Source organism: Festucalex cinctus, chromosome 1, assembly GCF_051991245.1.
Source record: "Festucalex cinctus isolate MCC-2025b chromosome 1, RoL_Fcin_1.0, whole genome shotgun sequence".
In the NCBI taxonomy this organism is placed as follows: domain Eukaryota; kingdom Metazoa; phylum Chordata; class Actinopteri; order Syngnathiformes; family Syngnathidae; genus Festucalex; species Festucalex cinctus.
Genome location: NC_135411.1, coordinates 31,289,026 through 31,315,323, shown reverse-complemented (window position 1 = coordinate 31,315,323; position 26,298 = coordinate 31,289,026). Strand labels below are relative to the sequence as shown.

General features: G+C 40.7%; 1 protein-coding gene across 1 annotated transcript in view; it reads right to left on the bottom strand.

Moving 5' to 3' along the window:
- The window catches only part of adcy9b (adenylate cyclase 9b), a 58,818-nt gene that overhangs the window by 15,329 nt on the left and 17,191 nt on the right, over positions 1-26,298 (bottom strand). Inside the window, exon 2 of the mRNA XM_077528887.1 lies at positions 4,090-4,250. Within this exon, the coding sequence (XP_077385013.1) occupies positions 4,090-4,250 (161 nt within the window). The remainder of the gene's footprint in view (positions 1-4,089; positions 4,251-26,298) is intronic.

The following is a 26,298-nucleotide window of genomic DNA, read 5'->3' as shown; positions in this document are numbered from 1 at the left end:
CGACACGTCTCAAAAACCACCTCATGACAGCGTAAAATCTTTTTTTTTTGCGATATTTGACCGTTTTTTTTTTTTAAATCCAGTGTTTCCATTACCAGCTTGCTTTTGCACAACTTGCCTTTTGCGCAAAACTGAGGTTAATGGAAACGTACTTCACGTCTAATCTGATATATTTGTTTTAAAAGTCAGCAACTTTATAAAAAATATTTTCAGTTATTTATTGTTGTTAAAAATATACATTTTCAAAGAATGCTGATGTGATTTTTTTTTATGTTTACAAGAATTAAAAAATCTGTTTTTCCCTCAGACTTTAGTTGTACACCAAACTGAAACTGTTGCACCTCTAGTGATTACTAAAGAACGGAGTATGATAGAAACATACTTTTTTTTTCTAATGAAAGAATGGAATCCAATCTTTCATATGGTATCCACCATGTTTATGTAGTCAAAGCGCACAATATTCTGTTTGACTTGAAAGATGAGTGAAAATGCTCAAAATCGGCTGGCACTGTATGGGGTTGTTTTTTGGATGTTTGGCAATCAAAAAGTTATTTATTTATTGTGACCTGCTTTGTGTGTTGTCTTCTCAATTCAAAGGGCCCTATGCTTACCTTTGCCTGTGGCCCCAAATTTCTTAAATCCGCCCCTGGATAAGGGCTAACACAAATATGTAATTGAATTACTATATCAAGGTAAAGTCTAATTTTAGGAAGCATAAGCAACTGCTAATTTTCTTGTGGTCAAAGTAGCTGAATTTAATTATTTAAATTGTATTTGTTCAATATGTAGTCAGATCAACACGCAGGAGTTTGCTTTGCAAAACATATTTCACAGCAAATATTGTGATACATTTATACATTTTATTCCTTGGGGACGCAAAAGGCACAGATTTCGAGGAATGGCCGACCTGCCTTCTTTTTACTGATGGGAAAAGTGAGATGAATACAGTACAGGGGGTCCTCGAGTTACGGCCGAGTTTCGTTCCTACTCTGGCGATACAACTCCAATTTTGACAGATTTCACCGGTAAAATCGATATTTAAATCAGGAAACACTTTAAAAAAACATATTTGCACCCGGAACCAATATTTCGTGTTTCCGCACGGACATTCATTGCTGACGGACAGCACAGCAAAGCTAAATCAAACTTAAACACGGAAATGTGACGCGCCTGATGGCGAGCCGACCTGCTTGATGGACATCCGTTGCTGGAGGTAAGAACACAACTTTAAAATGGTGTGATTACTGTGGGAAATTAACAAAAACAGAAGGTGCTACAGACAAGGCACGTTCGCTGTAAAGTCGTATGGCGTAACTCGAGGACTGCCTCTATTTGCGGGAGGCATTTGCTGCCATGTGTCTGGACGAATAGAAACTGAGGAAATACTGCTTTTAGACTACATTTGCAGAGAAACATGGACATCAGATGTATTCGGATAAAAATGTCAGCATGTACTGCATTAAAACTTTATTCAGTGTATGAGCACTTTTATGCAGATTTGCACTTGAAGATTTCCATGCGTGATCCTTGAGATCGGGCCGTAAAGAAGATAACTCGCCATAAAGGGATGGAGGTCATCAAGGCTTGAGAAGGACTTCCCTCCTCCCAGCATGGCTCAACTCATTAAAATAAGGGGCCCCCTGCTGACTCCACAGTCTCGTTCGTCATCCTCCGACCTTCTCTGATAACTTTCTTTTTAAACCCAGCGATGCGAACGCTGGTGTGTCAGAAAGTTGAAACGAGGCACTGCGGGAGTGCACACAAGCACAGGAGTGAATATTAAGAGCAAGGGTTCTGTGATCCCTTTTGGAGATTTGTGCGCTTTCGGGATGTAAATGAGAAACTCCTCTTGAAAGCGGAGATGAAGAGGACAAGCGGGACATGCTCCGGCTCATTATAGTGTCGATGGCTGGCATAAGTAAGTTTCCATAGCAGTAGCTCCTGCGCTGATTGTTTTCAAAGCAATAAACATGCTCATTTTTAATATCAGAAAATACAGATGAACCGCCAAAGTCGAATACAATCCGTTCGGCAAATAATTTGGTCTAAGGCAGTGTTTCTCAATTCCGGTCCTCAGGGCCCGCTAGCCAGCCTGTTTTCCATGTCTCCCAATTCCAAAGCAGGTGAGGATCGTTATCAGGCTTCTCCAGAGCTTGCTTATTAGCTGTCATTGGAATAAGCTGCATTGGGAATTGGGAGACATGGAATACAAGCTGGATATGGGGCCCTGAGGACTGGAATTGAGAAACACTGGTCTAAGGAAATAATATACAGTGAAGTTTTATTGAAGTTCAGCATGCATGACCCTGCCATTTCATAGATTATCAAGCAACTGGTTTTTAATGGGTTTTTACAGTACACAGGCGAATCTGAATTTAGAGTTGTGCACCTTCAGTCAAGTACCATGTTGTGTCGCATCATGATTGGCAGCACCAGAGGAGATTAGTTACATGTTACATTTATTTAAGTAACTTTCTTGATAAATTGCACTTATCAAAGCAGTTTTAATGATGCTTTTTACCTGAGTATTTTTTGTTCTAAATAAGCACTACTTTTATTGTTACATTGCACTACATTCAGCTCACTAATGTTATTTTAATCTATTCTCTTCCATTTATAAATTAATATATTATTTTATTATCTATTATTGCTTGCAGCACCTATTTATTTGGTTTAAGTGAGCAGTAGGTAGGTGAGACCGGTAGGTCGTGGTTTCAGTCCCCGGCCGGGTCATAACAAAGACTAATGAAAAATGGGACCCATTTGCCTCTCTGCTTGACAATCGGCATTAATGGTTGGAACTGCGGGGTTCGATCAGCAAATGATTCCCGAACTCAACCCCTGCTGCTGCTCACCGCTCTCTCAGGGGAGGGGTCAAATGCGGAGAACGAATTTTACCCCACTTAGGTGGGTGTGACAATCAGTGGTACTTTTATGTTTGTCCATGTGACATTCATGCTCTGATTTAATAAAAAATAAATAAAATAAAAATAAAATAAAATCTAAAGTTACTCATCAGTTCCTTAGATTCATTTTTACTTGAGTTATTATATTCTAAGGTAGCAGTATTCTTACTTGAGTACAATTATTGGCTACTCTGACTGCCTCTGTGCAGAACTCAAGTCGAAGATGCAGCATAATTAACAAGAAGAGGAGGATGCTCCTTCAGTGTAATATTATACCACATTTCATTGTTTTAATATTCATTGTTCCTATAGAGTGGAGAGAATATGTGTGTATTATTGTATGCTCTACTTGTATGTATTGTTGCTCCGAACTCTGTTTTAAAGTAGTAGTTGTTTCAATATACAATGTTTTTACTCTTGTTTAATAATTTTGGTTATCATTATTTTATTATGCTAGCTAATTTCCCGTCTGTGGAGTTTCTTATCGCACTATCCTGGTGGGCTTTCTTCAGGCAAAATTACCGTTATATGGCTTGGTTGAACATTTTGGTCTTGAAATATAATACATTACTAGATTTTCTTCCGTTTTCTGTGTCAAACGGTCTAACCAATTAGCACAAATGTTACAGTAATTTTAAATTCTTAAACAACTGCACCTGGATCGCAAAAAGATAAACCGCGGCTTGTATGTACAGCACATGTTGCTTGTCAGCCTCATCCTGTCACTGCACATTTTCTGTGCCCCAAAAAGGGCCCGATTGATTTAGAATAAAATCCATTCCCCCAGATCCTGCCAATCTTTGCACTGAATGGACACTGTCATCTGCAATCGTGTTACCAATTTTTCACGATTTAGTCATTTACGGACTCTAATGAAGACTGCTGCTGAGGTAATCATTGTAAATTGCTTTTGGCTCCCAGCGTAAAAACATCATTTGCTTGCACAAAACGAACACGGTAATGGAAATGGCAAAAGGCTATCCATTTCTTTTTCAGCCCCCTTAAGGCAAGAGATTTGTGTATGCAAACGCATCATTGAAGCCTCTGCAACACCCACATAAGCAAAAGCAAACAGATGGATATATCGAAGAGCAGCTTTAGTATTGTACCTCAAGCAAAGAAGTAAAATAAAAAAAAAACAGACAGATGTTTCCTAACAAATTCTGAGGTGTCCCCGACTCACCAGGGGGAGACTGGAGGCTGACAGGGCTGCATCTGGGGGTTGTGCTCCCTGCGAGCAGCACCTCAAATCGGCATGCTCAGAGGCTGACAAGGCCGACTGGGAGCAGCTACAAGGAGGGGGCTTCTCCGGTTTCCTTCCAGAAATCAGGTAGGTCCTTAGGCCTAGAATGTTCCAGATGAAGAGATGTTACGGTTTTACAGCACAGTTTATGGAAAAAAGTTTGGCATCCCTCTTATATGCCTTCATATATTATCACAGTGTACAGATGCAGCTGTTGGCTCATTGGCATTTAGTATGTGTGGCAAATCGGCATGCAACAAAGTCTATAAATAAATATTAACCCAAGATCGACTCCAACTGTAAGCCCACCCACCATGAGTTTATCACCATATGTCCGAATATGAATCACAGCAACTAGTGGTGCTGCCCTCGATGGATACAAAGCGTGATATATGTGTCAATTGTCAATATTTCCAGTTTAACACAAGGTACATATAGATTTTTTATATATTGTGAGAGACCCTACTCCTGTCGAGAACAAAATTGCCATTGCTCTTTTGGTGTATGGTGTGTCACTTTCTAAACGTTCAACTTCACAATCACTAAATCAGAAGCTCAACCAAAGTCCATGTTGACCAACACAAATTTTGTGACTGTAAATGCTAATCCAGACAGGGAAAATGTTCATTAGACCAAAGTTTCAGTAACCAGGAATCAGATAGAATTAGAATTAATTTGATAACTTAATTATTTTTCACATACAATTAATACCTTTAGAAATTAATTTTGCCACTTGTTGTCAACTGAAGATGACTCACCTGTGCTGAGGAAATAGGTAACGACCAATCACGGCTCACCTGTTTTTTTTGTTTTCTTATTTGGTCAGCAACCTGAGCTGTGATTGGTCGTTACTTATTTCCTCATCACAGGTGATTGTCATCTTCAGTCGACAGCAAGTGGCAAAATTAGTTGTTAAAGGTATTAATTGTTCATGAAAAAATAATTAAGTTATCACATTAATTAGAGGAAAAATGTTATCTTACAGTTGAGAACGGCTCAAAGAGTCAAGTACGGGTATCCTTTTAACTGGCTAATGTTTTGCCAGTCAGTGTGTTGAGTTTCTGGTTGTCAGTTGTGAACCACTGAAACCTTTTGTTCAATTAAGCGCACCAGTGGCTGTGGCTGTCCTTGACCACTTGCAGGGGACGTGACACTTACAAGCGGTAGTGAGCTTTATAAGAGTTTTACATCACCTTGTGTTGGCGATCCTAGACGTATTGTTGCGTGAGCCGTTTTACTTTAAAAGTAGACACATTGCACTTCTTTTTTAAAATGTGAAATGATCCTAAACTTTGCACAGTCTTTAAATGACTGTTTCATTCTTACTTGTTGGCATCATGGCAACTTTTTTTTCTATACAGAATGGTGTGCGTCCACTGTAACATTAGTCCATGTGGAAAAATTATCCCTTGTGAAGCGTTAAGTCAAGAGATACGCGTCAACCTTTTTTTTTTTTTAATAATCAAATTATTTGATTTATTAATCATAATTAATCACTTCAGTCCTACACCTCGCTTAACTTAAACCTTGCTTTCATTTAAACAACATGCTGGCACACGTAGGATTCATACTGGAGTGAACATGAGTGCATTTGAGAAGTTAAGGCGAGGCTCCCCGGTCTGTCAGCATACTATCATTTCCGTCACTCCTATGAGGCATGTCCGTATGTATTTTTGTCAAAGACTGAGTCCAAACGTTGAACTAAACAGTAACAACCATCTTACAACTTTGTGAGCATAATTTGAGAAAGGTCGTTTTCAACCCCAATTAAAAAACACAACCAGTACTGACTGACCCAGAAAACGGGTCCCCAGCCCCCCAAAAAATAAAAATAAAACAAAACTGCAACTTTCAGAGTGGCCTTTTATTGTGGGCCGCCTAGCACACCAGTGGACAAATCAGAGTGTCTAATCAACATCTTGATATGGCACATCCGTGAGGTGGGCTGGATTATCTCGGCAAAGGAGAAGTGCTCACGAGTACAGCTTTAGATTGGTTTGTGAACAATATTTGAGAGATATTTGAGTGATATTGTGTATGTGGAAAAAGATTTAGATCCATGAGTTCATCTCGTAAAAAATGGGGGAAAATAAGAAGTGTTGCGTTTATATTTTTGTTGAGTGTATGTTCATACAAGAAATTCAAAAGTGAATTTTCCACAATACTGTATGCCCTTTTAAAATTTGATGAAAATAGATTCAAATCAAGGTTTATACAAAGTAATGTACACTGTGCAGACCCTTTTCAAAAAATTTGAATACCCTCAAGAAGTTGAATCATTTCCATAATTCCATTCAAAGTAATCAATTTTCATGGATTCTAGATTCCATGCATTGTCTGGGTGTCCTGGAAGCACAGGTTAGTTATCCTAATGCTTGCTGTCAGCTCTTTGTTTTTAGGATCTGGTTCTGTATTGTGGCCCTCATTTTCCTCTTGTAAAACTGTATCATCAAGAGGAAAATGAGGGCCACCAGACCCAAAAGCAAAGAACTGTCAGCAAACATCAAGAAAGCCTGAGCTTCCAGGTCCCCCACGCAATGCCACGGCACATTGTGGCAGTGATTAAGGCAAAGGGCTTCCCATCCAACTATTGAAGATTGACATATCGTGACGTCTTCACAGTATTCTACTTTTTTGAAATCCTATTTTTGTGGGTTTTATGACCCGGAAGCCCAAATAATATGAAATAAACAAAAAAATACTTGAAATCACTTAAATTGTGGGCCCTGAGTCTATAATATATGAAAGTTTGATTTTTTTTTTTAAATAGAATTATGGAAATGATTCAACTTTTTGAGCATACTCTAGTTTTTTGAAAAGGGTCTAATTTAGTTCAAAATATTTTGTCTGTTAAATAAGGATAAAAAATAAAAATAAAAATAAAAAGACTACATTTTGTAGTACTAGTCCTATACCAATTATTGTTGGTTTTCACTGAACTCAAATGCCTCAAAAATATTTTTTACACTAAATATAGTAAACATTAAAGAAACAGTGTAACCATTTTTAGTTGCTGTGTTATTTCTTGTTAATAGTATAAATATAAATATGAACTAATATTGACAATTGAGCAGCTTTCACACACACTTTGATTCGTTTTTTTGGTTTGTGTTTTTTTGTTTTGTTTTGAACCACATTATCTGTTGATACAAAACTTTCTTCACTGGATTTCTTACTGCTTGACTACCTCACAAACACCCACTCACTCCACCCACTGCCGGAGGAGGAGTTACAATGCACAATGCAATCCTGTGTGCATAAACATATTCTGGTTTTGACCATAAAAGATGGCACAAAGCTGGGTAGGTTAAAATAAAACTACAGTACCATAAATCTTCAAAAAGCTGCACTGTCTGTGTTCATAAAGAATGACATCTGTGTCAAGATCTGCTGCTACAACCGGAGTGTCACAAAACCTATGTCAATATATCAAACCTCTGCATGAAATCTCAAGGTTTTGCTGCTCATAAAAACAAGTCTGACACAATGCAAAGCTTCATCCCGTAACAATGACACTGATACCGACTCAGTCTCACATAACCAGAAGAAACACAAACTGGCTATCTTACAAAGTCACACCTACATTCACATCCATGAGCAACTACTGAGATGAGTTAAGGAAGCAAGAGGAAGGTATAAGATCTACACGAGCAACGATGAGTCGCCCACAGAAATACTCCTTCCTCCACCCACCTACACATCTCATTAACCCCGCAGCTAGAGGGGGTGTACTGTGGAAGCGCGGTGTTGCTGAAACCGGGTCGATATCCCGGAGAATGCAGATTCAAGGAGTGGAAGGTAAACGGCGGCATCAGAGAACTAATTCTTCGCATCGGTGATCCACAATGGCAAAGTTGACACGATGAGCTGGCAGCATTTTCAGAGGACAGTTTTACTATTGCAAATACTGGGACTGTCTCAAATATGAACACAGACACACTCGTGCACACACAGACTCACGCAACCAACTGATTTCATTAAGGAAATCCAATTGTACCCAGCCACCCCCCATGACACACCGGCATATGCACAAGCTGGTTTCATCATGTTAAGATTTTAGCCTTTCATTTTTTGTCTGCTCCTCTTAAACAGTGGTGTAGTCCAGGGTACAGGTGGGTATACGGCATATACCCACTTTTTTTGCATTCAGTTCCCGTCTAAGCACTTCTAAATCCTCAATTTAGCATCTCCCCACTTCTGAATCCTCATTCTACCATGCGCAACATTCAACCATAACCCAGCCTCTGTTGTCTGTAACTGGCTGGCCTGTTACTCGCTGTCTTATTGGTTAATTCAACGCATGAGGACTGATGCGCCAATCAGAGAATGACCCCGGGTTTTCACTGGATGCGGTTGCGGTGCGGTTGCGGTGCGGTGCGTCTTGACTGCGTGCTCCGGATGGGTCAATTTTTTTGTCAATCCACACCGGCTCCGCACAGCTGCGGTCCGGCAGCTCCGTCGCCGCCCACTTCCCAACGTGTCTCGCGGGACCGCGCGCGCGCGATCATGTGGCATTTCACAACGACAAACATACAGAAAGTCTGCTCAACAGAGAAGCAGAAAGATATGAGATTCCATGCAGCATCCTTTTTTTGGTTGTCCTTGTAAAGTATATTAATAACGAGAGTCGGGTCAGTGCGGGTCCACTCTTTATTTCTGTCTTCCCCGTCCGGCTGCCGCTCAGTACGGCAAGCGAGACGGGCACAACAAGCAATCGCGAACATCAAACTCACAATACATTACAGTCCTTATAAAAAGGATGTGCCGTGTCATATATTATTTTGTGGTTTTCCACCTCCAATATAAACCTCTCCTCGTCCATGTTCGCTGGTGTCTAAACCGTGAATGAGCACATGGCCCGGCGACGCCCACGTCACGTTTTGCTGAAAAACTTGCGAAATAGGAGCTGGCGAGTGTTTTATTCTGAAAGGTAACCGGAAATTTATTTTGAAACTGCCTCGGTCTTCCTGTCCCGCTCGATGTGTTTTGTGCTAGCTTGCCATTTGCCGGAGGCCTACCGCTGCGGCGTCCGGCAAAAATAGAAAATAGGCTATCCTTGCGGAAGGCTTGCGGCACGCCGCAGGCCTTCCGCAGTCGACACGCAACGCACCCGCAAGCGGTGTAAACTGCACCATTCGAATGAATGGAATCTAATTGCTTGCGTCGCCGGACCGCACCGCAACCGCACCGCAACCGCATCCAGTGAAAACCCGGGGTTAAGCTTCGACGTCGATTTGATTGACAGCTCGTTGTGCACCTCGTTAAAGTCCGCTCCGTAACTAATTAAGTGTCTCAAACACCGTTTAACTACACGAACGTGTTCTCTTCCGTATGTTTGGCATTAGTAGAGAAGTGCACTAAAGTATAGTGTGCTTATTTGCTTGTTTTGTCTCTCTTTTCACGTCATGTCTGCTGTGAGTTGGGACATTATGCTCTCAATGGATGCCACTAATATGTAACATCTACGGCCGTAGTCGGCTGCAATTAATGTTCAGTGATGTAATTTCGTTACGTGCCTCATACTTTGAATAATGAGCTCATGTTTGGTGTGTTGTATAACTTTCTCGTGTGTTAGTAACTATTCATGTGGACAGCTAAGACAGTGCTTGTTAATGTGAATTAGCAATGTTGCAGCCCAGTTATTATTTAGACAAGTACATCTGTGCCATTAAGTGATACAGTACAGTACAGTAGTGAGAGAATAGTGTGCCCATATACACACACGTGTCTATAAGTGTAAAACACATTAAACAGCAGAAACTGGCAGCGGTCCACCGCAACAATGTCTGTTTAACCAAGTTATTCTTACTATTATTATAACCAAGTTATTTTACTCTACCTTTTTCTGCGTTGATTGGGGCATCCTAAGTGGCACTAAACTACATGATGAAGTGTCTTTTGACAGTTCTCTTGTAGAGAGGAGTAGCATGATATTGCTGTTCTCGATTTAAGATCCTCAGCTTATCAAAACTGTCTATATGGTAACAATAACAATAATTATAATAAGGTCTACAAGAACTGTATGGTGTTCAGGGATGAATAGTTTTTCTCATGGAATTTTTTTTAATTTTTTTTTTGCTGTAGTAATAAGTAATGCCACAGCTGATGCACATTTTGAATGACAGGGTTCCTCCTATTACTTCAAAATATAAAAATATAACATTTATAGAATAAAACTACAAGTATCCCAAATGCTATAAAAGGTAATGTCACATTGGCCCCCACATTTAACTCCCCCCGCCACCAACGTCTTATTGCAGATAGAAGGATGTAAAATGAAAAGTGCAGTGTGAGAATCCATTGTAAAGAAGGGTTAGGGTTTGCGTTATTCAAAAATTTGGTGGCAACATTTTAACTTTTACTGCAAATGAATATCGGCTTCAAATATCGGTTATCTGCCTCCTTGACTACCGATAATCGGAATCGGTATCGGCCCTGAAAAAAGCATATCGGTCTATCTCTAGTATTTTTCCCCATTATGTTTTTTGTTTTGGTGTAATTTTTAGTTTATTGTGAATGCTTTGTCATTCATCATTTCTTTTTTTTAAGCGGTGTAAACTGCACCATTCGAATGAATGGAATCTAATTGCTTGCGTCGCCGGACCGCACCGCAACCGCACCGCAACCGCATCCAGTGAAAACCCGGGGTGAATAAGGTGGGTTGGGTCATGCCGAGGACTTCATTGCTAACATGTAAGGTTGCCAATGTCACTCCAGTTGATTGACAGGTCGCTCCGTCTTCTGCGCGAGAATCGTAAATGTGAGCGAAGCAGAAATAAACGTCTTTCCAGTGAGTGACTACATGTAAGCTATCCGAACATACTGTACATATAATTAGAACAACATTCACAGGTAAGTTTTAAAGTTGTTTCCAAATAAATCATTGTTTTAAGCTACTGTTAATATGACTGTATGATTTTGTCGCCAATACGTTGTAGTTAATTGTGTGTCGGCTCGGCTAACGTTATAAAATGTAATGTTATCCTAACGTTAGCAACTTAGCCCTAAACAAGCTAGAGTAGAATCATGTAGTAATTGATTCAGTAATTGTACAATTAACCCAGTTGGCAAAGACTCATGCCAGACTATAATGTTAGATGAATGAAACTGTAATAAATGTCCAGACCAGAGATTATCTCAGTGTCTATGAAGCTTTTTATTATTATTATTATTAGTAGTAGTAGTAGTATTAGGTCTAAATAACATTAGCCAAGTTATTGTATACTGTATACAGTAACTTAAAGTATTATAATACTTATCCCTAATTAACTTACATGATGTAGTTTATTTTATAGTAGATAACATAATATCTATAGGTTTACCTCATAATAAATACATTTGGCATTACAAACAGCTCCTAATTTATTCATGATACTGTAATTGCTGGACTATAAGGCGCACATGATTATAAGCCGCACCCAGTACATTTCTAAAGGAAACGGCATTTTGTACATACATAAGCCGTACCTGACTATAAGCCTCATGTGCCCACATTGAAACATGAGATATTTACCAAGAAAGACGGTACACAGAAAGAGTTTTCAAAGGTTTAAAAATATTCCTTAGCTTTTCTTTCCAAACAGTGCCTGTGATGCAGCAGTAACACAGCAGCAATACGGTAGTAACTAACAGGGCTGGTTAAAAATAACATACCGTTAGTCAAAAGTCACTGAGACTGAGACTTCTTGTATTTTCCATGATGAGGGTCTGTTCATGCTAATTTTATTCATGCACAAAGAGCCAAGTTACATTAAACTTGCGTCTTCCTCGAAACATATATTCCACCTGTCTCACTCTTACCTTTTCTGCTCGAGCGCCCCTGCTCGGCGGCCGTCATAAAAAATACATATATTAGCCGCATCATTGTATAAGCCGCAGGGTTGAAAGCGTGTGAAAAAAGTCACGGCTTATAGTCCGGCAATTATGGTAATTGTATTATTGTGCGTAATTACAAATGACGGCTTTTTCCTTACATGTCACCGTTTCTAAAACAGAAATTTAGAGTACGTATACCCACTACTCCAGGGACCACTACACCACTGCTCTTAAATGAATGAGAGAGAGCGAGAGAGCACTGACAACAAGTAGGGGTGCAGCAATTAACCGGTTTTACGATTAACCGTGGTTTATAAACGTCAGGATTATGTTCAACAACACCGGTTATTTCCGCTCACTACACCTCTTCTGTTTCCACACGGTCCATTTAGCGGGCGCACAACAACACAGGGCTCAGCTTTGAACGTGCGGAGAGAGTTGCGTATCTGACGGCTGGGTTCCCCCGCGGCCTTCACCAAGTTGAGTGTACGTGGGGACAGGGGAGGCCGAACTGAGACAGCGGCGAGTGAGGCGAGGCGGAAGCCCCGCGGGGCGCGACAATCAGGCCTCTCAACGTGAGTCGCCACCGCCGTGAACCAGCGGCACACCACTCACCACGCCGTCGCTAAGGGTGGGAATCTCTGACATGAGGCTGATTCGATATGTATCTCGATACACAGGTTGCGATTCAATTGAAAAACGATTATCTTTCAGAACAGAACGGTTCGATACGGTTCGATTAAGTTTGGGACCGATACGATTTTCGATTCGATACGATTCATTTCAATATTCAAAACTTAGTGACATTTGTTGCTTGTATACATTAATCTTAAAACACCACACATTTTTACAGTATCTACAAATGTGTTAAAAAAACAACAACAAAAATGTCTTCGATATTTTTATATATTGAATCAATTATTTAAATAGGCCGCAACAAAGGGCTGGGCGATATGACTGAAAAATGTATCAGTTTAAATATGTATTAGTCTATTGACAGTTATAATTGTTTTTTTTGTTGTTGTTTTTTTTATTCAAAATAAGGATCAGGAAAACAAAAGGCTGATAATTCAATTTGAAATATAAATATTTAACCTTTAAAAAGACACCAACACAATTAAACAGAATATGTGCACAGTGTGAAGTATTTCAGAAACGTAAATTTAAGACATGAAATAAAACTACCGTCCAGCCAAAAGAAATATGAAGCCACCTTATGGAACAATAAATCTATCAAACACATTTTAACCACGTAATATATCCAAAAATATTTCCAAAAGTGCCCTTCCCTTTTTATCAACAACTTTTGTTTTTAACAATTTTTGTTTTTCTTTTGCCATCACATTCATTTTTGGTTAATGTATGACATTTTTTTTTCTTTTTTTTAATCTGAGACACGATGCTGACCACGGAATCACAACTATTCATGTTTTTGTTGTTGTTTTTTTGGGCTGTCGTTCATTTTGAGTTTGATGACGTAATTGGGGGCACGTCTCAGTTCTCCTATCTGCTGCTCATACTAGTTGTGTACATTGACAGGGAGCCACAAACTGAGAAATTAGATACTTGCAGTGTGCTTTTAGCATAGCTGGTGTGTTGGGCTGTGGGACATACCTGTGTCGTTTGAATCCATGCATTGGATCGTCACGGAGTTATTCTTTTGGCTCGCGCACAGTACCAACGCCGGCCCGGGACATACAAGTGCACCGAGAGGACTCGATAGCCATGGGAAATACCGAGATGTATGGCACTGGCTTCTGCTACTGTCTTCAGTTGATGTCACTCGTTGTGCGCGCGCGCGCGCCGTGTCGCGAGCCCGGCGTTGACGGTGTGCCAAAAAAAAAGGTGCGTAACGTCTTTGCATTATGTTTACAACATCCGGGGAATGAAGCGTCACTGAGTGCTACTGTGCTAGTTCTCTGTAAACACGGAAGTAGCTTGAATAGTGCTGCTCCTGAAACGTAAACAAAACAAGTCGACGGTGCAGAACTCTTGCTATTGTTATGAAAACTATAAAGTCTCACTCGCAACCGATTCACGGCCAGGCGATATCCGGTCCAGAGCTTTACAAGCGATGTATCTAAGGATTCCCGGCGGATTTTGTATCGGTTGACAAGTCTGCTACCGATACGGTCGTTTAGCTCCCCTTGACGAACGATGGTTCGGTCGAATCGGTTTTTTGTCCCACCCCTAGCCGTCGCCACTGACTAACCGTCTCCCTGACCTCGGGGCTCCGGGCTGCGGCCGGGCGTGGAGCTCACACGAGCCCCAACATCCACAGCCGCGCACTTGATAGGCCATAGGACGAGACTTTGAAGCCGCCGGGCCGCCATCTTGGTTCTCCCAAGAAACGTATCTCGGCATTTGGCTGCAAAATGCCTACATGTGTATTGGTAAACTGCACAAATCGCCAGTTTAAAGGCTCTAAGCAAACATTTCACCTGTAAGTATGATTGAAATGCAAAGATGGGAAAAAAAAAAAAAGATTTTTTTTTTAAAGCTGAAAGAAAAAGAGGGTACATACCGTCCACTTGTTATACATATTGCCCATGCCCTATTTTAAGAGCATACAAGCCTTCTAACGTCTAATCTGCTGTATTTGTTTTAAATTGCAGCACTTTCTTTTTTAAATTATTTGATGTTTACTGTGATTGGCTGGCAACCTATTCAGGGTGTACTGCCCGAAGCCGGCTGGGATAGGCTCCAGCACCCCCGCGACCCTTGTGAGGTGCAAGCAGTTAGGAAAATGGATGGATGGATATTTTGAGTTTATTGTTGTTAAAAATATACACTTTCAAAAAATGCTCTTGTGATTTTTATGTCTATAAGAATAACTGTAAAACCGTAAAACTGTGTTATTTATTTATTTATTTATTTATTTATTTATTTTACTATAATCGGACACCAAAATCTGAAACCGTTGCACCCCTACAAGCAAGCGCATTCTGCAGTGTGTATGTGAATAACTGGCTCTTTTGCATGTTTTGCTTTATAAGTGATGGTTTAGTCAATTAGTTGATGACAGAATGCAATGACAATGAATGCATCAAATATTTATTGAGCCACAGCAGTCACTCGATGTATGAGAGGAAGGGGATAGATAATGAGAGTATGTGAGCCCTTACACTGACGCATACTCTGGAGCCAGGCCAGGCAAGGGAGCTTAATTCGATTCCCCAGGGGTAACAAACGTGCTCCAAAGCTGCCTAGCATCCAGGTTTCATCCGCCTTGACAGAATGTGACAAACATGAAGTCCATCAGAGGGTGACAGATTGGGAGGGAATGTATTGGCATCCATAGTAAACAGTGGACTGGACGCTATTATGCCTTTGAGCCTCTGGGACTCAGCAGCCCCGTTCCCCAATGACCTGCCATAGATACTGTGAGAGCCCATGTGAAAATTTACAAGGACTTGAATGCAGAGATAAAATAGCCAAAATAAGATTGATCTCAAATGTCACATTTTCCACATTATGTGTGAGTTGGACAAAATAACAGAGTAGGACACGCGTACACATCATTTTGGAAGAGAACAACGTAGCAGGTGTGAAATTTCGACATGGTTCAATCGACAAACACACTTTGGAACAGCTTAAACAGTGGTTGACATGCAGAGACCTCAAAGTGGGCGGAAATAAAGCAGTTTTTATAGAAAGGTCATATTTATTGTATGATCATTGTTGAGACTCCGGTGCGATCTAGGTGACTGCTAATCTCGTCTTGGTCGCTAATAGGGGTGTGAATTGCCTAGTACCTGACGATTCGATTCGTATCACGATTCACAGGTCACGATTCGATTCGATACCGATTAATCCCGATACGAATTTATAAGTCGATTGTTGCGATTTTTTTCCATTCAAATTTAGAAAATACTAATCAGTAAGCTTGTAGAGTGTAAGATTTATATGAAAATGTATTATTTATTTATCTGAAATTTCAGTCTTATAGAGGTTGTAATCTGTTTCATGTTTGAACAGCATTAAAATAAAATATTAAGGCTTAATGTTCCGTTCATATAACATTCTTCCATGCTCAAGGTGTGAATCCTAAAAAAAAAAAAAAAAAAATCGATTCTGCCGATTATTGAATCGATTCGAGAATCGCGCGATGTAGTATCGCGATATATCGCCGAATCGATTTTTTTTTTTTTTTACACCCCTAGTCGCTAATATTCACGAAAACTAAACACATTGAAGTCACGATTTTAAGCCTACCTTTGGGTTGTTACTTCCGTCTAGTTACTTTTGTTAAAGTGGCGTGCTGACAGTGACCACACTAATCAACTAGCATGTTGTTGTAGGCATAGGGTTCTACAGCGCTGATACTTTATATTAACGTTCACATCTAATCAGCAGTGCCTTCCGTAGGTAAACTCGAGGTATTTTTGGTGTATTTACAATTCCCTAGCATGTCGTAGCAGGCAACTAGCAAGGCTAATGCTTAGAAAGCAGATGAAAAACATACTTGCACTCGCTCATTTTGGGTCTGGATTTTCAGCTCCTGGCCCATTTCCAACAACGAAATGTAGAGAGCAGGTATAGGTGTCTTCGGTGACATTTTCCACATAAATCACTGCCGTTTAATTGTACATGCTTGAACCCAGCGTAGACATTCCTCTGGCAACTCCATTCAATCCTGGTCACAACATCGGCAGTCACATAGTGAAAGGCACCAAAGCAGCAGAGGTTTGTCGTAACCATAATACGTCTGTTAAGTATATTTATCATGAAATAGCGAGTTAGTTCACAAGTTTTGTTTATTATGAATACACTCCCTTAGTTGCTTGCCTGCGTTTCTTGTCTGAAAATCAACTGGCCACGCCCACGCGCAGCGTCTTGTTCTAAAAATACTAGTTAGAGCGTAATTGTAAACTGCCCTATTCCATGCAGTGTTATGCCTAAGGGATACTGGCTTTGGGCACTGTATTTATTTAAAAAAAAAAAAAAGTAAATTAAAAAATTGCAAAGTTCAATGTGCTACGCTGTAACTTTCCACCAGGATGAACATGCTTTCAAGATGTGGTGAGTTTTTGATTATGTGAAAGTGGCTATTTATTTGGCCAAAGAAGCAAAGCCTTATAAAGCATACATACATTTAGGATTAAGAATATCAGCAAAGAGATGCAAAATTCCTCTTATTTTCAGCTCTGAACAGCATGCTTTTTCTACTCTAAAGACCACACTGGGTAGATTTGAGTCAAGGAAACAGTGATGTTTGTTTCTTTGTTTTAAAAACACATAATCCTACATACAGTATAGAGTCACATTTTTATAGCAACATTCACAATAAAGGCAAATGATGTATGCTTTGAAAACCTGCAGAGCAATAAAACTGCATAAGATGGGGCTGGATAGAACAAGTGCTATTAATATTCAACAGTAAAATGTCTTCTTTTTTTTTTAAAATAATATCACCAACATATTAAGGGAACAAACGATGAACAAAATAATCCCACAAAACTGTGAAAAAAACAACATGCAAATAACGCCATTCAGTTCCATTGTGTTCCAAGTGCTTAGATTGAGTGATTGAGTTTTTTCTATTGTCATTTTACTTGTGACATACTCATGTGTGATTACATTGAACATACATGTCCTCAGATTTGACAGAAAAAATATCTGCTGGACTCATACATGGGACAAAAAGGTACATTTGGCGACCATGTTTTTTGCACGTTTCAAAATGCTGAACATATCCAATTCTGGCCAAATGTATGTTTTTCATAATTTTGATAAGTCTCAGCTTTTCAAATGATACCGTTATTACTCTGATTTTTATTCACAAGAAAGAGACCAAAAAGGCACAATTTGTGTCCGTTTTTTTTTTGTTTTGTTTTTTTTATTTTTTATTTTTTTATAAATCGCTTCATTCCATTGATCTCATTCTACAGACAGACGTCTTTCTGAAAATGACCGTGTTATTCTAAAGTTCGTTTATGCTACGGGTTACACAAGTTCATCTGCATGCATCCCGGCTAACCGAGGACAATATCTCGTATTTACAACCCACCGGGTGGCAGCTGCAATTGCAATGCTGTCAGGCGGTAAATTGTGGCTCTGATAAACTGGTCTGAATAGCAGCGGTAAGACGTTGTGCATTTCCTCTGGGTATAACATCATCTGAATACAAACGGTATTGCCTCATGACAGTGCGGGGGAAAAGGTCAAATTCATGCGGTTTGTTTGTATCGATCACTTTTGTGTTTTTCCAGCCGAGCCTTTGATGTAGGTACGTTTGTGCAAGTTTCCAAACGTGACGACAATGAGTTAATTGAAGAGGATCATGAGCAGTGACCTCTGGGCTTTATGAGACACAGAGTGCCGCTCTATCGACAATGTGGGAACAATAGATAACCTTTTGCCTCGAACCGCCTCGTTCTTTGACAATGACGCGGAGCGTGGCAAGCAAGCACGTACAAAAAAGGGTGGCTACAACATCATGATTTGCAAGGTCACTGTAAGCCTCATCAGTCCTTGAGCAGATAGACAACACATAGAATGCAAATCTTGGTTTTAAAAAAAATAACACTCTGCTATTCTATGCCTGGAAGATTAATCAAGAGCAATCAATAAAGGTTTGAACCAAAGGGTGAAATTTAAAGTAAAGAAATTAAAGCTTACTCCTGGCTGGGACACACATAGAAATTAATCAATGTCATAAGTATGAATCTATTTTATGAACAACTTGGTCTAATCGTGTGACTGATTAGCTAAAGGAGACTTGTCCAGGGGTCAACAAAATGTTATTAGGTTTAACAGTTAATCCAAAGTCATTTGGCCTGAAAGCTAGTGAAGTCTTCCTTGCTTTAATTAGTCCAAACTAATTTGGTCTAAGCCTTAGACCCAAGGAAATTTGATCTGAGGGTTAGTCCCAAGGCACTTGGTCCAAGGGTGAGTACAGATAGATGATGCAGTATAATGATAGATGTGGCTGGCATATTCTAGGTTCATATCTTGTCTCCTTTTGCACCAACTTTCCAAAAACATGAATCCTATTTTTGGTGTAAGTGTGAATGGTTATTTGTCTACTGTATGTACCTGTATGTACCTGTGATTGACTGCTGACCAGTCCAGGGTGTAGCATGTGAATCACTCCGAGTCAGCTGGGACAGACTCCATCTCCTCTATGACCCTGAATAGGTAGTGCTCCCAAATGGATCGATGGTAAGTCGAGATTTAATTGGTTCAAGGCTTAGTCAAAAAAAGTCATTTGAGGCAAGGCTCTGTGCCAAGACCCCACCCCTTCACCCCACCCACACACACACCAAAGGTAAATCGGCTGCATAATCACAGCATTGTTGTACCTTCTATGGGTCCACTGCCACACAGATGATGCGGCGTCATGAGCAGTTTGGGTTCTAAAATCTTTCTCAAGGACACTTTGACAAGACATGCGGTGTTACTTGAATGTTGAATGAGTTGAATGAGCCCTGCAGTTGTCATATCTTGGCATTAGATCCAAGGTTTAACAGAATCTAGTGAAGACTTCAGTCACAAAGCTTGCTGCTGGTGAATGGAAACGTCTAATGGCAGACAGACTGCTGGCAAGTCTTTCAAGCAACAGAGCTTGAAGGAGGGATCAAACAGTGGTCTTGTTTGACAAAGCCTGCTGTTTTATCGACATACAGCAATCTACCCTGATCTCCCCTCTGTGCGGACTTTCTTGCAGTATACAAATTGTTTCATTTCCTTCCTCATTATTAACTAATTCTAAAGATCCAGCTGTAAATATAATCATGAATCACGGTTTGTTGTATGGGGGAGAGCATTTTTTTTTCCAAGAATGTTTGAGGCTTACCCAGAAACCTCCTGTCTCTTTATCGCACAACAACACCTTTCATTTTATCTGAACAGCCAAATCTGTTTGTCCTAGGGAGATTTATTCTAAAAGTGTAAGAGAACAACAGCCGGGGAAGCAGAGCTGACAGATCTGCTTGAATCAGCACAAAAACAAACAAACATGTCGTGGCCGAAATCATCTGATGATGTCAGGTTTCTGTAACAGGGCCAGGTACGGGAGCAGAAAGGCAATGGAACAGGTGGCACGGAGGAATTGGGGCATCTGGCCAGTTGGCACCCTCTTCTTTGCACTGGGATGGGATGTATGGGACATCCTTTCCGTGTAAGGAGAAGAGCAGCAATAAGTCCGTCAAGTGTGACACTATGCGGCATGGTTCACAGTGGAAGAGTGACGTCTGTGTTGGCATGATTGAGCAGTCACTGAGCGAGATGTGAGTGACAAAGTAGAATGACGCAGGGAAACAGCGGTAGCATTGATAGAGGAGAAAATTCCCACTGTCTGTAGGCAGGAAAGATATTTATGCATTTTTCATAAGAAATCACCAGGGGACTGTCATTTCTGACAGTGAGAGAGGTGGGGTGTGTCGGCATGAGTATCCTGAGTCAAGTCTGATAGGGAGAAGTGGAGTATGGACCTTCATCTTTATAGCTCCTGCTGGGTCCAGCTTCTTTCATTCCATAGTAAGCAAAATAATTCCCAAACTCAGTTGTCAGAGAATGTCAGGAAGTAAGAGACATTTCAAAGAAGAGACGGCAAACAACAATCCATTGAATAATGCATATGGAGGGGATGTTTTACTACATGCATAAACATGCCTTTAAATATAGATAGCATGAGTGGGCATGAATGATATTGCCTTGTGAGCAGGATGTGTGCGTCTGCATCAAACCGCAAATGCATTTACAACAGCAACAGATATCGGGAGTATAGACGTGTCAAACTGAGATCGAGTGCCTCTGTTTGTAGCCTCGCCCTTACATAATATTGCAGCATCTCACTTGGTGGTAACACAAAATTCAAATACCCTATAGTCACTAAATCACAAATGCAGAACAACAACACTGCCCTAATTTATCTTTTTTTTTTTTTTGTCCTTTTAAAAAGGTAATTATGTTTAAAGGGACACCTTCACAAATAACATTATCCAGAAAGGTTAAAGGTTAACAGGTATAATTTCTTCCTGATTGCCTCATGTACTACCATGCTGAGAGTTAAGCAATGGCGATGCTCATGAGATTGAGTGGCTACCATAGTCTGTGCTGTTGTTGCTCGAGTGTCCTTGAGCAAGACCCTGAACCACTTAATTGGTGACAGTCTCCTTAGCATAAATGTGTTGACAGCTGAATCAGAGTCTGTGCTACAAAATTTTGTCGTAAACGTTTTCCTGTGACCATTAAGTGTTGTTTTTCCTGATTCAAACACATTGCAGAAGATCTGCATCACATTAGTTCCTAATGAGAATAAAAAAGGAGACAAGCTCTGGCAAAAATGGTTGTTGTGCCAACAAAATATCAAATTTGAGATGATATATTCGAATTATGCACTTAATTCCCTTTAAAATGATATATAATACATGGATGTAGCTCAAAAATTGACAAAGTTACAGCAGTTTTAATGTTGGAAGGTTGAAATCCCTTGTTTTGAGAAAAAGGGGTTAAAGTTTTTGTACTTTGCATCTTTCAAATGTCCATAGCAACCAGTACCTTAGGAGAAATATATGAACATGACATTTTCAGAAACGGTTAAAATATCAGTGGAAAGTCAATTCCAATAGCAGACAAGGCCATCGTCCGAGATTTGAACCCTTTAAATGTTTTGGAATTTGACCTCTCAAGAGTTGAAATCAGCCTCAACTTTGAAGATCAAAATTCAGCTTACAATTCATCTTCTGAGGCATCAGAAACGAATTACGTTTGAGGTTTTTAAACAGTTCAGCAATACGCGGCGCTAGCTAGCAGCTAGGCTAAAAACACTCCCCCAGTTACAAGGCATACTGTCTAATAATTGCTTATTTTCATACACTTCTATTACAATTTTGACTTTTGTGATGCTTGAAAATGAAACTAGAGACCTCAAGGAGGCTATTTGTGGAGAAATCTCAAAATGGACAAATAAAGTCCAACTGTCTAATATCGTCCATATCTCTTGATTGATCCTGCCGACATGTGGACCTTTTTGCGGATCACATTTGTTTAAATTTAAATTATGTTGATACAACTATTATTTTTCTGTTCATTATCTCACTTTTTGACCATCCTACAAGAATACACCCATTTTCCAGAAGCAATAAGAGTTCATTTTTCTGTTCATTATCTCACTTTTTGACCATCCTACAAGAATACACCCATTTCCCAGAAGCAATAAGAGTTTAGACTAATCCAACTAAAAGCTTAAACGTACAGTATAATATAATAATAATTTAAATCTGTTGCAAAACAGCCGTGCCGTCAGGCACACTCTCAGCGTTTTCTGCTGCAGATAACAATAACGTGAAGACTTAAGTCTCAGCAGCCACAAGAGTGATGTACACACTGTGGCAAAACTAATTCGATAAAGGCTAAATTCTTTCTTCCACAGACAGAGAGGCTGCAAAGTGACCTAATACATGGCGTTATGTAAACATGACTTTAGAAAAAGGAACAGAATGAATAGTTTGGAGCCAAAAGCATGTCTCAAGACAAGAGTTTCCCAAACTCAAGACCCAAGTAGCAAGACGGTCATGAACAGACTGAACTGGAACAATGGAGACACTTGACATCCTTCAAAAACCTTAAGCTCCCTGTTACCTATTTCTCCGTGGACTTTATTCTCTGTTACACTGGCTGGAACTTACCATTGTTTATTTCTCAAATTCAACTGTGCTCCCTATTCTTTCATGTCTGTCCTGATATCCACTCACCTCGTCAACGCGTGATCTTAAAGGGCTCTTCACTGTGAAGTATTACCACAGCTGACATCATCCCAAAAACTCGTTCCACTTGCTCACTGAATCTCATTTGCCTTACCCACTTGTGTGAAACTCCTCGCCAGTGCACACTCATCTGAATGTTAATGCACCCCCAACACACACACACACACACACACACACACACCCTCTCATAATAGTCACCATCTGTGCATACTGCAGAGGTCTGTAAGAAGCACTTCCTATTTGTTATAAAAACGAAAGGTTACAGCATTTGTCGATGAAGCGTGTAATCAAATATATATTTCCGGTATAGTCCAAAGGAATCCATAACTGCCAAAATATAAATGGAAAAGTGCAGTGTGTGGAGAATTAATTTTCAAATTGCTACAACTTAACATTAGGAGAAAGTAGGGAAGTTATCACAAGGTAGCAATTCAATTGTGAAATGAATGTGCACAGAGCATCCTCAGTTTACGATAGCGCCGTAGTAGTAGGTGCGTTTCCATTACCCTCAGTTTTGCGCAAAAGGCATGTTTCGCAGAAGCAAGCTGGTAATGGACACACTGGATTTGCGAAAAAAAAACTCCCAAATATCACCAAAAAGTTTTTGCGCTCTCATGAGGTGGTTTTTGAGACGTGTCGAAAAAGTAGTATTTCGCAAAAGTGTAATGCAAACACTTTTTGTGCATTAGTAGTAGGGGTGTTAAAAAAAAATCGATTCAGCGATATATCGCGATACTACATCGTGCGATTCTCGAATCGATTCAATAATCCCCAAAATCGATGCATGGAAGAATGTTATATGAACGGAACATTAAGCCTTAATATTTTATTTCAATGCTGTTCAAACATGAAACAAATTACAACCTCTATAAGACTGAAATTTCAGATAAATAAATAATACATTTTCATATAAATCTTACACTCTACAAGCTTACTGATTAGTATTTTCTAAATTTGAATGAAAAAAAATCGCAACAATCGACTTATAAATTCGTATCGGGATTAATCGGTATCGAATCGAATCGTGACCTGTGAATCGTGATACGAATCGAATCGTCAGGTACTAGGCAATTCACACCCCTAATTAGTAGTAATGTGACACCTGCCCGGTCACGGAGGAAAGGACTGTGACCCCGGGTTTTCACCGGATGCGGTTGCGGTGCGTCTTGACTGCGTGCTCCGGACGGGTCAATTTTTTTGTCAATCCACACCGGCTCCGCACAGCTGCGGTCCGGCAGCTCCGTCGCCGCCCACTTCCCAACGTGTCTCGCGGGACCGCGCGCGCGCGATCATGTGGCATTTCACAACGAGAGGTGGACTTCTTTTGATTTAACCTTTTCTTCTTCTTCTGCTATGAGATTCCATGCAGCATCCTTTTTTTTGGTTGTCCTTGTAAAGTATATTAATAACGAGAGTCGGGTCAGTGCGGGTCCACTCTTTATTTCTGTCTTCCGCGTCCGGCTGCCGCTCAGTACGGCAAGCGAGACGGGCACAACAAGCAATCGCGAACATCAAACTCACAATACATTACAGTCCTTGTAAAAAGGATGTGCCGTGTCATATATTATTTTGTGGTTTTCCACCTCCAATATAAACCTCTCCTCGTCCATGTTCGCTGGTGTCTAAACCGTGAATGAGCACATGGCCCGGCGACGCCCACGTCACGTTTTGCTGAAAAACTTGCGAAATAGGAGCTGGCTACCTTTTATTCTGAAAGGTAACCGGAAATTTATTTTGAAACTGCCTCGGTCTTCCTGTCCCGCTCGATGTGTTTTGTGCTAGCTTGCCATTTGCCGGAGGCCTACCGCTGCGGCGTCCGGCAAAAATCGAAAATAGGTCTATCCTTGCGGAAGGCTTGCGGCACGCCGCAGGCCTTCCGCAGTCGACACGCAACGCACCCGCAAGCGGTGTAAACTGCACCATTCGAATGAATGGAATCTAATTGCTTGCGTCGCCGGACCGCACCGCAACCGCACCGCAACCGCACCGCAACCGCATCCGGTGAAAACCCGGGGTAACACGTTGTTTATGTGTATTTCTATTAAACTTGCAATTACTATTTGTTTTGAGAATTATTAAATTCGGTATTGTATTTTAGTTATACATGCTGAAGTGATTTGTATCGGCTACTGCACGTCATGAGCGCAAAAGAGAGAGAGGTGTAACCGAGCGAGCCTCGTTCAAGAAGTTGAATAAAAAGAGAGAAGGTTGAAATCATGTCCTGCCATGTCTGGTTAATTTAGCAGGGAAGACGCCAGAAAACATCAGAAACTTTAAACTATTTGTAACCCGCCTATTACCCAGCGTCCGGGAACAACATTTAAGGGTTACGGGAAGTAGGAAGTATGGGGGCAATCGTTGTCCTGTCGGACTTGGAATTGCTTCAAAATAGTACAATATTGCTTTTATTTTTGCGAAAAAGGGTAATGGAAACACACCTAGTAACCTACACCAATGCAGCAGTAAATAAATAATTACAGTAAATATTTGAATGGAAAAATTCTAGGCCATGAATATAAAAGAATCAAATGATAAACAGGAAGTATACACAGTAAGCAAATATTCATCCATCTTATACCGCTTATCCGAGGTCGGGTCGCTAGGGCAGGAGCTTTAGGAGGCAAACCCAGACTTCCCTCTCCCCAGCCACTTCAACCAGCTCCTCCGGCGGGATCCCAAGGCATTCCCAGGCCAGCCAAGAGACATAGTCTCTCCAGCGTGTCCTGGGTCGTCCCCGGGGCCTCCCGCCGATGGGACATGCCCGGAACACCTCCCCAGGGAGGCGTCCTGGAAGGCATTCGAACCAGATGCCCAAGCCACCTCAGCTGGCTCCTCTCAACGCAGAAGAGCAGCGGCTTGACTCTGACTCCCTCCCGGATGACCGAGCTTCTCACCCTATCTCTAAGGGAGAGCCCGGACACCCTGCGGAGGAAACTCATTTTGTGTTTAAAATGAGTCACACCGTCTGGACAGAAGCGAAAACGAGAACTTTCATTGATTAATGGATAATCACATGCTTATTTGCAATACACTAACATCCAAGCAGACAGATATGTTATTAAAGGAATAAGTCTTGTCTTCTCATGCTTGTGTTGTCATTCTTATATGTTTTGGCGTGTAAACCTAACAATTAAGTACGGCAGTAAGTGCGTGCCACTGTCTTCTTAGTGGAGTGACATGAAACTAGTTGAAGCTTCACTTTGTGACGAATTGTTCGCTATCTTCCCAACTGCTGCTTATTGTGAAGTGAGATCAGTTCGCCACCACCATACAGCGCTCATATATAATTTTTTATTCACAAGTCAAAGCCAAAAATTGGTCACTAGTATCTGAAGGTACCACTATACTATAGTCTTCCTGGTATGTAGCCAACAAAAGTGGCTTGTGCAGAATATTTTTTCCGCATAAAAAGTAAAACAGGCGGCACGGTGTATGAGTGGTTAGCACGTCCGCCTCCCAGTACTGAGAACGCAAGTTCAAGTCCAGGCTTCGGCCTTCCTGGGTGGAACTTGCATGTTCTCCCCGTGCCTGTCTGGGTCTTCTCCGGGTACTCCGGTCTCCTCCCACATTCCAAAGACATGCATGGCAGGTTAATTGGGCGCCCTGAATTGTCCCTAGGTGT